Here is a 15747-nt window from a genome sequence, read left to right on the forward strand (position 1 = left end):
ACCGGTACCAACCATCACACATTTTCCCTTTCAGAGCCAGACCTGGATTTTCAGTTTTCTAAAAAGGCTGCTTAATTCAAATGTATATAAATTAGATCACTTCATATTTAAGGAGTTTTACAAAAAATTCCTAAGTTTGTTGTTGGTACTCCTTTGTCATGTCAGGTAAGGGTATGGTTTTTCTTTTCTTTTAAAAAAGACATTTGAGAAAGAGAGCACAAGATGGGGAGAGGGCAGAAGAAGAATATATCCAAACAGACTTCCTGCTGAGCCTGGAGCCATGAGATCAGAACCTGAACTGAATCCGAGTTGACACCCAACCTACTGTGCGTATGGCTTTTCGTAATGCCAACTCCTAAGCAATCCTTTTTCTAGTCACAGGTTTGAACAGAAGTCAGATCACAGTAAATCTGGACTCTATCACTTGGCAGGCCTCTCTAAGCTTGTTTCCTCATCTATAAAATGGGGAAAGTATTGATGCACATCAAAGTTCTATGAGAGGAGATGGTCAATTTTAAACTAAACACACAAGTAAGCTCTATTCTTTTCGAATGAGAAATACTTCATTCTCAAAGACACGCGTTTATCCCAACCAAGAGATGAAATCAGCTTTTATCTAAAAAAAATGTATTAGAAGTTTGCTAATTTCACCTAATCTGAAGCTACAGGTTTCAGACCACAGTAGAATGATGTTTCAGAGCTGGTAGAGAGGAAGAACACTGGGTCTGTGTCCCAGATGAAATGTGCTATATAAATAAAAACATACCCATACCCTTTGAATTAAGGGAGTATACTTGGCAATTTCTTAGAAATGATTCACTTATAAAGTTATCACTCTGTTGGGCCGTTTACTAGTACAGGAGTTTTCTGAAATAGTTCAAGGTAGAAATTACCAACTTTATTTAAAATAAATGCAGCTTATAGTTTAAAATATAGAAAATATGTCAGAGATTATATACTTATAGGTAACTTAAGACTCAAGCTAAATAGTTTCTTCAAATTACTAGTGCCTATAAACTGCCTGAATCACTTAAGTCTTCGCTACTTAGCTTCATTCTGCAATGCTGGAAAGCCACAGCAGTCGGCAAGTTACTCTTCAACATTTAATGGTGCCACAGGGTTAAATAATGGCCTTCCCTTCTTGGCCTGAATTTTGCCAAAGTTAGCCTCAAACTCTTTTTTTGTTCCATTTAGATTTCCTAGATGTCCATCCTTTATCCTATAGCCTAGAGAATTCAGTTTCCTTATCCTGTACTGTACTATCTGTGGAGTTAATTCAAGTACCATTGGTGTCTCTTTTATCTGAGCTATGGAAATGCCTTCTTCTAGTAATCCCTGAATTCTCTCTTCCAAAACTGGAACAGAATAATATAAAATGGCAGGACATTTCAAAACTAATTGCTTCAGGTCATGATCTGTGCATTTAAAAGTATTTTTAGAGAAGGACATGCTGTTCTGTATACTTCCTGGGCAAAGCTGAAAAAGAAATCCTTTGAGTTTGGATAGAAGCTGGAGAATTTCAGAGTTTGCAAAACCTTGCTCCTGGAGAAATTCTAATGTTTCCTTGATAGCTGCAGAAGAATTTAGCAAAATAAATGGATTCTGACTTAACAATTTGAGTAACCAAACTTTCATGTTGGCCTCAGAGCCACCTAAATTTAGGTAACTCTCCTGGAGAATACTTATCATTTGCTTATTTTTCTCAATAGGATTATGAAAAACATTAGATGCAGTTGTCAAAAATCTGCTAATGACCACATTTTTGAGTCCCAACTCTTGAAAGAACTGAATGTTCAGCCTCTGGGTTTCCTGGTCTTTAATGGTAAAGAAAGATTCTGGAAACTGTTCTATTAACTTGACTAACTCTTGCTCGTTTTTGCAAACCAACTGCCAGAGTTCTCTCTGGGTGTTCAAAGTGGCTGGACTGCAGACTATTGCTTCTGGGCAGCGTTCCAAAATGCTGGCTATAGCAGCTTCATCGGCACCTAGTTGTTGTAAAACGCCTGCAATTTCTTCAACATAGGTTTCCTTCTCAAAAAGTACCCATCCTTTTAATCTGCGAATTTTCCTGACATCCACTGAAAATCTGTAGAGCTTTTCCACTGTTCTTTTATTTTCTTGGTTTGATTGATGATCAGTTGTATAGACGAAGCATGCTAAAGGGGATCTGGATTTTGAAGCCAATGGCATCTTTCTGAATGAACACAGCCTGCAGGGCTGGGATCTTAGCAGCAGCTTCCACAGCATGTCTGCAGTCCGTTGGCTAATTCCCACCGTCCTGGGACTCAGAATGTACTCATTGTACCTGTAACAGTGAAAACATAGGTTTTAACATAAGGGGTGTTGACTTTAAGAATGCAAACACAAATGTGGGTTCTAAGCAGTAGGCACAAAATTATGTGGATTTAAATTAGACAGGAAAACTGAATTTTGCCAAGTTAGTCTCAAACTTTTTGTGGAATATTAAATATTCCTCTTAAATAATTTATAAAGTAACTAATATACCTCTTCACAACTTAGACGTCTCATACATTATAAACACACTGTCTATGTGAGCTTTGCCACAACCTTGTGAAGTAATTTCCATTTTACATTTTAAGAGTTCAAAGATTCAAAGACCTCAAATGTTACTCTGACACAAATTTCCTCTCCTACAACTGTTATGTTTTTCTTTGAGAGAAATGTGTTACTTCTTTTTTTTTTTTTTTTAAAGATTTTCTTTATTTATTTGACAGAGGGAGATCACAAGCAGGCAGAGAGAGAGGAGGAACCAGGCTCCCTGCTGAGCAGAGAGCCCGATGCGGGGTTCGATCCCAGGACTCCGAGATCATGACCTGAGCCGAAGGCAGTGGCTTAACCCACTGAGCCACCAAGGTGCCCCAGAAATGTTTTACTTCTACAAACACACACACGCAAGGTTTTCCTTCTTTTTTTTTTTTTTTTAACATTTTAAATTTTCAAGTTTATGTTTAGCTGAAGCAAATACTTATTGGGGAGGGGAGTCATCTCTAATACTATATTTTAGAGTAAATATTTCTGCTGAGTAATTATTATCCAAAGTCAATCTGTTTTATTTAAAAGGAGTTAATAAGTATGAACTTGTTTTAAGAGAATTATGTAAAAATCCTTTTTATGAATCCAAAATTAAACCAAGTCTTAGCCAGACAAAGCGAGGAATGCTGCGTGACTGGCCCAGTAGAGCAATGGGCAATCAAATTAAGTGGAATGGGGACCATACTTTTACAACAGTCTAACCAGCTGTCCCCATGTGACAGCTTTAGGTCCCGAGGGATGGCTATACTGTGGGTGATGCCTTATGGACTCTGGCACTATTTTTCTGTTATCTCTGGTAATGTAAACATGCCTACTTTGTTGTTTTAACTTTTAAAGGTCATATTTATTTATTTGAGAGACAGCGCACACAAAGTGGGGGGAAGGGACAGAGGGAGAGGGAGAGCAGGGAGCTGGATGAGAGAGACAATCCCAGGACTCTGAGATCATGACCTGAGCCAAAGGCCACCACTTAACAACTGAGCCACCCAGGTGCCCTGTTCTAACTTACAGTTGCTAAGAGTGTTAAGTGTTGCATCTCTGCCACAAAAGCATGAACAGTTTAGCTAGTCAACAGCATTCCCTTATTATTTGAAGGTTTGAAGGAAAGTTGAAAAAAAGCCATAATCCAATCTCTGCACTTAATAATGCCATATATATATATCTATATATAGATATATATATATATCTCATATATACAATATACCAAGGACTTTTCACTTCCAAGCCTGTTCTAACTAATGCAAATAAATCACTATTCTCAAAGGAAAAATAACAAGTAACAATGTTCTCAGTTTGTTTTACCATTTGTAATAATAGCTTATTGTTAGTCCCCATGGTGTCCCAAATAATTGTAAGCATAGTTTCTATTTTACTTCTGGTGGTTCAACGAGAGTATTTTTCATATAATTCCTAATACCACTTTCCTTTAGATGATTCCTGATAGCCAAGATATAAATATTAAGCTATTTTAAAATTTCTAAGAGGACCATGAATTTTAATTGGAAGCAGGAGATACTACATAATGAATTGGGTACATACAGATCTAATCTGGAGCCTCACAAACTTGGGCCTCACAACTGTACCACATGCTAGAAGAACTGTGGGCTCTGTGGCCAAAATGTCCATGCTCAGTCCTGGTTCTAATTTATGGGGTTATCGTGGGAAACTTTCTTAGCCTCAGATTAATTTTTTTTTCTTAAGATTTTATTTATTTATTTGACAGAGATCACAAGTAGGCAGAGAAGCAGGCAAAGAGAGAGGAAGGGAAGCAGGCTTCCTGCTGAGCAGAGAGCCCAATGCAGGGCTCGATCCCAGGACCCTGAGATCATGACCTGAGCTGAAGGCAGAGGCTTTAACCCACTGAGCCACCCAGGCGCCCCTAGCCTCAGATTAATTAAGTGAACAAGTAGTGATCAGAAGAGCACCACAGTAAATGTTCAATAAGGATGACTACCAACAGTACCATGCTTAAAAGAAAAAGAAAGTGCATAAATTTTACAGGGATACTTTGAGTCCAATACTTTGCATAATCCTGGTACATAGTAGCACTCAATAAACAGTTGCCATTACTAGGAAATACCTGGGGCTAAAATTCTTGTACTAATATGATTAATATGACTAAAATTATATTTTAGACAGAAGTACATTATAAAGAGTACGTAAAAATTGTGAAAACTATTTTAAATGCTTTGGTTGTCTCAAATAACTGTTTATAAAAGCAATACATGGGGCACCTGGGTGGCTCAGTGGGTTAAGCCGCTGCCTTCGGCTTAGGTCATGATCTCAGGGTCCTAGGATCGAGTCCCACATCAAGCTCTCTGCTCAGTGGGGAGCCTGCTTCCCTCTCTCTCTGCCTGCCTCTCTGTCTACTTGTGATCTCTCTCTCTGTCAAATGAATAAATAAAATCTTAAAAATATATATATTAAAAAAAAAGCAATACATTTTCACTAAAGCAAATTTGCCAAATTCTGAAAAGAATAAGGGAGTGGAGTCAAACTATCACTCTCTGCAGATGATATGATACTTTATGTGGAAAACCCAGAAGACTCCACTCCAAATCTGCTAGAACTTGTAAAGGAATTCAGTAAAGTGTCAGGATATAAAATCAATGCACAGAAATCAGTTGCATTTCTATACACCAACAGCAAGACAGAAGAAAGAGAAATTAAGGAGTCAATCCCATTTACATTGCACCCAAAACCACAAGATACCTAGGAATAGGTATCTCTTTGTTTAGGTTTCTCTTTGTTTACAAAGAGAAAAAGAATCCGTACTCAGAAAACTATAAAGTACTCATGAAAGAAACTGAGGAAGACACAAAGAAATGGAAAAATGTTCCATGCTCATGGATTGGAAGAATAAGTATTGTGAAAATGTCTATGCTACCTAAAGCAATCTACATGTTTAATGCAATCCCTATCAAAATCCCATCCATTTTTTTCAAAGAAATGGAGCAAATAATCCTAAAATTTATATGGAAGCAGAAAAAACCCTGAATAGCCAGAGAAATGTTGAAAAAACAAGCCAGAGTTGGTGGCATCACGATTCCAGACTCCAAGCTCTATTACAAAGCTGTCATCATCAAGACAGTATGGTACTGGCACAAACAGACACACAGATCAATGGAACAGAATAGAGAGCCCAGAAATAAATCCTCAACTCTATGGTCAACTAATCTTTGACAAAGCAGAAAAGAAATGTCCAATGGGAAAAAGACAGTCTCTTCCACAGATGGTGTTGGGAAAATTAGACAGCCATATGTAGAAAAATGAAACTGGACCAGTTCCTTAGATCACATACAAAAATAGACTCAAAATGGGAAAGACCTCAACGTGAAAGAGGAATCCATCAAAATCCTTGAGGAGAACACAAGCAGCAACCTTTCGACCTCAGTCACAGCAACTTCTTCCTAGGAACATTGCCAAAGGCAAGGGAAGCAAGGGCAAAAATGAACTATTGGGACTTCATCAAGATCAAAAGCTTTTGCACAGCAAAGGAAATGGTCCACGAAACCAAAAGACAGCTGACAGAATGGGAGAAGACATTTGCAAACGACATAACAGATAAAGGGCTAGTATCCAAAATCTATAAAGAACTTATCAAACTCAACACCCAAAAAATAAATAATCCAATCAAGGAATGGGCAGAAGACATGAACAGACATTTCTGCAAAGAAGACATCCAGATGGCCAACAGACACATGAAAAAGTGTTCAACATCACTCAGCATCAGGGAAATACAAATCAAAACCATAATGAGATACCACCTCACACCAGTCAGAATGACTAAAATTAACAAGTCAGGAAATGACAGATGTTGGCGAAGATACGGAGAAAGGGGAACCCTCCTACACTCTTGGTGGGAATGCAAACTGGTGTGGCCACTCTGGAAAACAGCATGCAGGTTCCTCAAAAAGTTGAAAATAGAGCTACCCTATGACCCAGCAATCACACTACTGGGTATTTAACCCAAAGATACAAATGTGATCTGAAGGGACACACGCACCCAAATGTTTATAGCAGCAAAGTCCACAATAGCCAAACTATGGAAAGAACCTATATGTCCATCAACAGATGAATGGATAAAGAAGATGTGGTATATATCTACAATGGAATATTATGCAGCCATCAAAGAAATGAAATCTTGCCATTTGCAATGACGTGGATGGAACTAGAAGGTATTATGCTGAGTGAAAGAAGTCAATCGGAGAAAGACAATTATCATATGATCTCGCTGATATGAGGAAGTTGAGAGGCAACGTGGGGGGGTTTGGGGAGTAAGAAAGGAAAAAATGAAACAAGATGGGACAGGGAGGGAGACAAACCGTAAGAGACTCTCAGTCTCACAAACTGAGGGTTGCAGGGGCGAGGGGGGTATGTAAAGGGTGGTTGGGTTATGGACATTGGGGAGAGTATGTGCTATGGTGAGTGTGTAAGCCTGGGATGATTCACAGACCTATACCCCTGGGGCTTATAATACATTATATGTTAATTTTAAAAAATTAATAAAAGAAAAAATATTACTGGAGTGGAAAAAAAAAACAGGGAAGTAGAAAAGTCCTTCACAATTGTTCATTATCTGACATACATGTCTGTTTTTTTCTGATTCTTGTCCCTTTTGTTATCATTTTTAAATACATAAAGCAAGGCTACCTTGTATATGAGAACTAGATCTTAAGCTCAGCCTACAATTTGAAATGGTAAGGACACAGAATTTTTCTTGAAAATGTCTTCAGCAGGTACTACACTAAAGACTGACATGATGTCTTCCAGTGAGGCCAGCACAGAAAGGGGATCCTCAGCACTGGAACAAATCCTGGTGTTTGGTTAAGCACCAGATAAAGTTATGTGGCCTAGTGTGGGTTATGCTATACAAAATGACAGATTGGGTAAAGCAGCCTGTCTCACATTTCCTGCTCACACCAGGGTGAAATATTATGTGCTCAGGGAGTTGCCTCACAATTAAAGCTGTTTTGCTCTTTTTTAGTCTCTGATGAGCAAACACAGTTAACCGTGAAAGTGAAGAGCACTAATGTTGTGACTCTTCTACAAACAACACAAATTACATATACAATTGATTTATTATATGCACTCTAAGTATCTAAACTTAGTATCAAAAACACTCTATAAACATTTAAAATGAGTACATGATAGTGGGGACTGATACACCATAATTCTGTAATTTCTTCCCTAGCATGGAGTATTTGGGCTGTTTGTAATACTAGTTATCTGCTGCCTATCTGTCTACATTTCATTTCATTTCACTCATTCGTGAATCCCTAGGAGAATTACTGAAAAGAAGATAAGGGAACATTTGAAAAGCTAGGTTGTTAATTTACTGTTCCAGAAAAAATATCTGTTAATCTTGTCACAGGCACTATAACCGATTCATCAGTTTTAATTTTTTTTTAAGGACTTTATTTATTTGACAGAGAGACAGAGAGAAAGCACAAGTAGGCAGAGGGAAAGAGAGAAGCAGGCTCTCTGCTGAGTAGGAAGCCTGATGCAGAACTCAATCCCAGGACCCTGGGATCATGACCTGAGCTGAAGGCAGCCGCTTAACCAACTGAGCCACCCAGGCGCCCCATCGTCTGTTTGAATTTTTATATGTGAAAAATGAAAATATTAAATTCATTTTCTTCTACTAATGAGGCTGAGCTTAATGACTTATTTTGGCCATACTTATTTTCTTTTGTGTATTAACTACTCCTGCCTTTTTAAACTGCAATTTTCTGTTTTTTAAGAATGGACTTACATAAACTCTTCATATATTAAAAAAATATGTTTTTGGTTTTTCTCTAATTCACTTTCAGTTGTTGATGGTATAAAAATTCCAGCATTACCAAAGTGGTTACATTTTTTACTGTGATAAGCTATAAATTTTTACCATTTTAACCATTTTAAGTATACAATTCAGTGTTATTAACTATATTCACAATGTCGTACAACCTCTACTACTATTTCCAGAAATTTTTCATTGCCCCAAACAGAAATTCTGATCCCCTTAAACAATAATTCCCCATTCCCTCCTCCTCTCAGCCGTTGGTAACTTCTACTTTCTGTCTCTAGGAATCTGCCTGTTCTTGGTACTTCATGTAAGTGTCATACAGTATCTGTCCTATTGCGTTTGGTTTTTTTTCACTTGGCATAATGTCTTCAAGGTTATTACATAGTATAGCATGTATCAGAATAAAGTGGTTAATTTTAAGTGGTCAAGGGTCAGTAGTTTCCCTTTTCTTGATTCTTACTGCTTTTATGCACTACATGATCAGATAAAAATTCATCCATATATCCTTTTATATTTTTTATTTTATAAAGTTAGCTCCTTTAATTCACTTGAAATTTCTACTGTGAGCTGAAAGTCTACACATTATCAATAGTTTAGCTATCTCTAAGCACTGTCTTTGAACAATCCTTTCCTTCCCCATGGTCTGTGAGGCCTCCTTTACTACACATTAAATGTAGCTTTTGATTCTATCCAGCCTCTATCCTCACTCTCCCCATATTTGCAATTCCCTGAATGACCAAGGAGGCTAATTTCTTTGCTGCAAACTTGGCTCCCTCTGCCAGACCATTCTAAAAAAAAATCTCTGGGTCAGTGTACTCTTGCATACCTCTGCACAATGATGTCAAAGCTCCTCAGCTTGGACCTCCAGCTTCCCCTGACCCCTGATCCACTCATTCCATGCTCCCGCCTCTACTCTGTACAAAGAAAGGAGAGCAACTCATCACACCAAACGTGAACCTTCTGCTGTCTCCCCTTTCCTACAATTACATCCTTCAGCATCCAGGGTAATCTCTGCTTCTGTACTGATTCCTACCTCTCTGGCCTGAAAACCTCCAGAGCCCCTCTTTCTCATATACTCACTCCTTCAGCTCTATCCTCATCTCTGGGGCTCCCATCCTTCAGCTCAATGGCTCTTCTCACTGCCACCCTAGCTAAAACCCTATTTTCTCTTACCTTGAGTGAATTTTTTTTTTTTTTTAAAGATTTTATTTACTCAACAGAGAGAGCACAAGTGGGAAGAGCAACAGGCAGAGGGAGAGGGGGAAGCAGGATCCCCGCTGGGCAGGGAACTGATGAGGGGCCTGATTGCAGGACCCCGAAACCATGACCCTAGCCAAAGGCAGACACTCAACCGACTGAGCCACCCAGGTGCCCCATCCTCAGTTAATTCTTGCAGATGCTTCTCTCCAATTCCTCTCCTCCTACTTATATAGATCCCAATAAAGACAATTTCCATGTGATTAGAGCCAATGGGCTCTCTTTCTTCCTCTTTTGACCTCTGTAAGCTTTCAGCATAGTCAACCACTTTCTCCAGGAAATACTCTCTCTCCGGATTTCCAAGACTTCCCACTCTCAGTTCTCTCCCCCCCCTGCCCCCCTTGCTACCCTCTCACTTCCTTTTATCTCTCTTCTTTGCAGGCTCATTTTCAAGGCTTGATTCTAGACCCCTCTCCTCCTCTTACCTTAGTTTCTCCTCAGGGATCCTGTCCTTATCCAGGGCTTCAGTTAATCACTTGGGCTTCTTTCCAACTTCTTCTCAAAATGTGATCTTGTCACCTCCCTGCAATAAACTTTTCAATGGCACTTTAGGACAAAGACATAAAACAAAATAAAAACGCCTTACACCATGGTCTAAAAGGCCTCTGTCTGGGCTCTGTCACCACCCAAATCTGTGCCCCTCCCCTTCAAACACCCCTAACCCCACCAGCCACACCAGTTCTTTTCAGTCCCTGGTGCTCTGCCTGTTCCCACCACAGGGTCTTTGAAGGCTGAGGGCAGTTCCCCATGCCCAGAGTGCCCCTGTCTAACTCCTAGGACTGAGTGCCGCTCTCTCTGGGAAACTTCCCTGTCTTGAATAGATGAAGCCACTTGTCCCTATTACAGGCTCTCATGGCACCATGGACTGCTTCTCTTTGCCACCTGTCATAGCTGCATCTGTTCATGTGTTGTTTCTGTCTCACCCTCCAGGAGGGCAGAGATTTGTCACCACTATGTTCCAATGAATTGCTTCCCTACTATTCACTTCAGGGGCACTGCTGACTCTAGGAGGCACTGCTGGACAAGGAGGACCTTTGCGTGTGTTCTTCCACAGCACCTTCCTCTTAACCCTACTGTAGCACTTGAACTCCTGTAAAGTTCTTCATCCATTCAACCAATGGTTTTTCTTTTTCTCTTTTTTAAGGTCATGCTGTGTTGTCAGGCATTACGTCAGATTCCAGCTCTTCTGCTAAAATGTTTCTTCATAACTTTCAGTCTCAGACCCACTAGAGGACCTGGTGAGAGCCCCAGACTCTCTTTCCAAAAAGAACAAAAAAGAAAAGACCTGTACTCACAATGTTTTGGAAAAGATTTTACTGGGATTCACGGGCACCCTGCAGTCCAGCTATAAACAACCTGTACTAGATTGCAAGCGCTGGGAGGGCAGAGTCTGAGTCCTGTTCTTCTCTGTCCCCTGTACCCAGCAAAGAACTTGGTCCACAGAGGAACAAAATCAGTATTTGTCAACTGAAACTGAATGAACAAATCCAGTTCATGAGGCAACCTAAGGTAGTGTGTAAAACTGTGGTCTGCATGGGCTTAATTCCTGGTCACTGGTTATGTTGGGACTTGGGAAAGTCACATCGCTTCTCCGTGCCTCAGCAGGAGTGTCGGGAAAATGGGGACACTACATCCTGGGTACCTGTTCAGACTAAACTGAGTTAATATCATAAACCACTTACAGAGTACTCAGAAAAGTCACCACAATGATCCACTTTAAAGTTGAAGACACTGATCCAGGTAAAGTAACCGCCCCAAGGTCTGCTCAGCTAACAAGGGGCAGCAGACCTTGGTTTCAAACCCAACAACTTGGCTGCAGAGTACAGCGCTTACCCTGGTCCTACACAGCAATACACTTGGCAAATGTTTGTTAAATCACAACACAAGAAACTCCTGTTTCTTAAGCATTCTTGAAGTGTTAAGTTCACTTCAACAATATGCGCAATATTCATACTTTACACACTACGCTCTACAACATTCAAATAAGCTCTACTTTATAACATGCACGATCTGCTGAGAGTTTCAAATTAACCGCAATGTGTATAAACAAGTAAAAATGAGGACCAAAATGAAGAAAATCTCGGGGAATGATCGAAAACCACATATCAATCCTGTGGCGCCTGCGCTTTTCCAGAACCTCTGACCTACGACGCCTGGGCATCCGCCCAGGCCGGGCATGCTGAGAGAACTGCGGAGAGTCCCGTTTCTCCGTGCGCGGCCCCAACCCCTGCCGGTCGGCTGCTGTGTTGCTGGTGAGGCCCACCCCGGGGGAGCGGAGAAAGGGGTGCGACTCACCTGTCCACCCGTGTAAGACGCAGTGAGTCCCGGGTCCCTGGTTCCGTCCTTCCTCCCTCCCCCCGCCGTGGTTTCCCGTGGCCCGCCGTCTTCCCTTGGCCTGGGAACAGGGGTCAGAGTCCCGAGACTAGTGTCCCAACAGGGCCGCAAAGTCCCCTCAGCAGTGTGGTCCCAGGCCCCAGCCTTTCTACCCGCAGCCAATCAGGGCACAGGAGACCCGTGAGCCCGCAGACGCAGCCCCAACGCAGCCAATCAAGATGCGGGACGCAGGCTGCGCGACCCTCACGTTAGGCGGGGCTGCGCGACGGAGGCCGGCCAGCGTGGGAATCAGCTTGCCTGGCAACGGAGCCAGGTGCCGCAATTACGCGCCTGGCATTTCCACACCCTTTCCTTACCAGCATTTAGAAAACTTGGGAGTTCTGGTCCTTTTGTCCCTTGGGGTCACTAGCTCATAAGAAAAAAATGTAAAAGTAACTCAGAAGCCGCTGTATCTTTAAGCTATAGCCATTCAGAGCTCCCAAAAGAATTCGATGGGTAAAGAACTAATTTACAAAAGAAAAAAAGTGTAGTTCCAAAACAATAAACCTTTGCGAACATATCTAGCCTTCTTGCTGCCCTTTCCACCCGCCCCCAGTAGTCAGCAACTGTGTTAGGTCTTTAAACCACCCCCAACTTCCGTCTAAATACTTGCCTTTTCTGATAAACTGCCCAGTGGTTTACATTCTAATTATCTCTGATGTCAGCCTCATAAACTGCTTTCTCCTTAAAGCCAGTCTCAATGTCTATCCCATTTATTCTTACATTTATCTATCAATCAACAAATATTGATGGTATGCCTATTAAGTTCCAAGCATGTGAAACAGCAATGAGAAGACAGCGGTGGACAAGACAAGGGGGAATAAAGTACATTCCCTCTCTTGACGGGAGTTTACATGTAGGACAGTGAAGGACAAAGACATTAACAACGGATAACATGATTAATCCCAACTAGAGTTAAATGTTTCCAAAGATAGGTGCCGCCACCCTGCCTAGTTGTCCTATATTCCTGGGTAGAGCTGGGAGTCAGAAAGCTAGGATTTTCCCAGGCTGGAGATCTCTCCCTTCATATGTTTCATAGCATACACTGTGCACAGTTCTAACATAGCTTGAACACACACCACTGTAATTCTTCCAGACTGCCCCCTCTTTGTGAACCCCTTGTGGAAATTTATAGATTTTTTTCCTCTGAACAATATTTGGCACATTACAGAAACCCAGGAAATGTTAATTGGAGTCTAGCCTTAATAGTCAGTCTGTGCTCAACAGGCTTTTTGAGATGGCCTGACATTTGCATTTTAATTACATGAAGTAGTAGCAAGAATCCTAGCTCTTTATTTCAAGATCAACTTGGATCTCCAGGACATTCTAGAATGAAATGAGTAGCTAATGTATATGAGGTCTGGGATACTAGTCAATAACCCTTCTCCTGAGTTATCTTTGTATAAAAATCCTATTATTCATGGCTTTATTGAACACTTTTTCCTACAATACAAGGATCTGGGGCCTGGATTAGCCAAAATGTTTCACTGCATTTAGGAAAAAGGAATTAGAGTAGGATATGAGAAGAGAAGGCAGTTGAGGAATGTAAACTCAAGTACTTTAGAACTGCATGCTGTGGTTAGGAGGAAGGGAGCAGACACGTACACTAGGGTGCTGACAGCTTAGCTTGAACCTGGGCTCCACATAATTGTGTAAGAAATAGTAAAATATATGATCCTGTACATTGTAATCAAAACTTGAAACTGATCGATTCAGCTATGCCAACTGTATTAATACATGTGACCTAGTTTTTTACATCCCAATATTTAGTGATTTTCTAGGACCATGCAATCAGGAAAAAAAACCCTTGGATGGAGAAATGGAGAAAAGAAGCCAGTATTATGGATATTACCTATAAGAAAATTACAAACAGGGGCACCTGGGTGGCTCAGTGGGTTAAGCCGCTGCCTTCAGCTCAGGTCATGATCTCAGAGTCCTGGGATCGAGTCCTGCATCGGGCTCTCTGCTCAGCAGGGAGCCTGTTTCCCTTCCTCTCTCTCTGCCTGCCTCTCCGCTTACTTGTGATCTCTCTCTGTCAAGTAAATAAATAAAATCTTAAAAAAAAAAAAAAAGAAAATTACAAACATGTTGAAATTGTGGGAAGATCCTGAAGTTTCTAGTACTTAAAAGAGGCCTTAAAAACATACTGTTATCAGTGTTTTATATCCCAATTTTTCTAATTTATCTCAAGTGAATATAAAAACATAAAAACTTCACAAAGGTTCTTTCAAAAAAGTTTGCTTTCCTCAACTCAATTTTTCCAAGTTGTCAGAACAGAACAGGTTTTGTTAATACGATTTCAAGATATATTTCCTGAAATATAAGACCTTAAATCCCTCAACCACCAGCTGCGTTTTCAGAATACTAACCCTTTGGTTGGGAGAAAACACTGTATTCAAACATCTGCTCAATTGAAATATGGTGATACTGGTCTTTCCCTTTCAGTGATTCTTTTCAGTTACAATTTAGACCAAAGTGAAAAAGCCTCCCAAAAAGCCCCCTAAAAGCCAAAATCCCCCTACATGTCAGAGTAAAATATCAGTGTCTATGCTGAAACAATGTTCTTTTACTAAAATATTTATTCACAGTAAAACTAAATCTTTTTTTTTCTTAAGATTTTATTTATTTGACAGAGAGAGACATCACAAGTAGGCGGGGGGGGGGTAGGCTCCCTGCTGAGCAGAGAGCCTGATGCAATGTAGGGCCTGATCCCAGGACACTGAGATCATGACCTGAGCTGAAGGCAGAGGCTTAACCCATTGAGCCACCCAGATGCCCCTAAAACTGAATCTTTTAGGGGTACCTGGGTGGCTCAGTCTGTTAGGGGTTCGACTCTTGATCTCTGCTCAGGTCTTGATTTCAGGCCCATAAGTTCAAGCCCCACACTGGGTATGAAGCCTTTTTAAAAAACAAAACAAAACAAAACAACACAAAAAACCCCTGAATCTTCTATTCCCCAGATGATGGTCCCCATCATGCTGATGGTCCCCATCATGCTGATGGTTCCAGATCTATGAGTTTCTCAATGCTGTACAGTACAATCAGGTCCAAAGGATAGACTGACTGGTAAATACAAGCATCATGAAAGATATCAAGATATCACTCCTTATTAACAGTGGCAAAAGAAGATAGATAATGCATATTTTTTTCTTTTCTAAGTAATGGAACTTATCACTCAGTGTTAATTCATTATTCAAGTTGCTTTTAAAAATGTGTATCATATAAAAATATGTTACTGTTTTTGGATTTTAGACTCAAATTATTAAGTTACTTTTAAATATAATTATCACCCTGAACATCTATCACAACTAAAGACTGGGAAAAAGAAAAAAAAAATAACACTGGTTATAATTCCAAAAGGGAAAAACTAGCCTACAAGAGACAGGAATGGGATAATAATAGTAATGAGAATAACAACAGCTAACCGCAGCTGTAGCATACAGTTAGGCAGACTATGCACTGCACGATACAGGGATCTATAAAGCACAGCAGCCTTGCAGCTAACATTTATCGACTCACTGCCACATGCCAGGCACTGTTATGAGGACTTCATATGTAGTATGAAGCAGATACTACTCTTACCCCTATAAGGTTAATAACTTGTCCAAGATCTCAAACGAGTGGCAGAGCCAGGTCTTTGACTCCAGAGCCCACATTATTAATTATAGTGACTAACGCATAGTTATAAGCCCCATTACCTGAAATAACCACTTTGGTTTTGCATCTTTCTTGCAGATAGGTATTATAAAAAGTATAAAGCATTTGGAAGTTGGTAA

The 15747-nt window shown here is 40.4% G+C and overlaps 2 protein-coding genes across 2 annotated transcripts in view; both read right to left on the bottom strand.

The window, feature by feature from the left end:
* Window positions 1–207: 207 nt before the first annotated feature.
* Window positions 208–9276, bottom strand: MTERF2 (mitochondrial transcription termination factor 2). The gene is made up of 2 exons (XM_059186767.1): window positions 9168–9276; window positions 208–2305 (listed from the first exon to the last, which is right to left on the bottom strand). Exons 1-2 carry the CDS (start codon window positions 9233–9235, stop codon window positions 1090–1092), a joined length of 1284 nt encoding a protein of 427 aa, XP_059042750.1. The 5' UTR covers window positions 9236–9276; the 3' UTR covers window positions 208–1089.
* Window positions 2174–15747, bottom strand: part of CRY1 (cryptochrome circadian regulator 1) — a 99681-nt gene continuing 86107 nt past the window's right edge. The window contains exon 13 of the mRNA XM_059186766.1: window positions 2174–2305. The gene's annotated coding sequence lies outside the window, so the exon portion shown is untranslated. The remainder of the gene's footprint in view (window positions 2306–15747) is intronic.

The sequence above is a fragment of the Mustela lutreola genome, chromosome 8, assembly GCF_030435805.1.
Source record: "Mustela lutreola isolate mMusLut2 chromosome 8, mMusLut2.pri, whole genome shotgun sequence".
Taxonomy (NCBI): Eukaryota; Metazoa; Chordata; class Mammalia; order Carnivora; family Mustelidae; genus Mustela; species Mustela lutreola.

Coding starts and splice junctions, on each gene's coding strand:
- MTERF2 (XM_059186767.1), bottom strand. CDS start 9,235: ATGAGTGGATCAGGGGTCAGGGGAAGCTGGAGGTCCAAGCTGAGGAGC. Junction 2,306..9,167: donor TTTGACATCATTGTGCAGAG/GTATGCAAGAGT, acceptor TCACTGTTACAG/GTACAATGAGTACATTCTGA.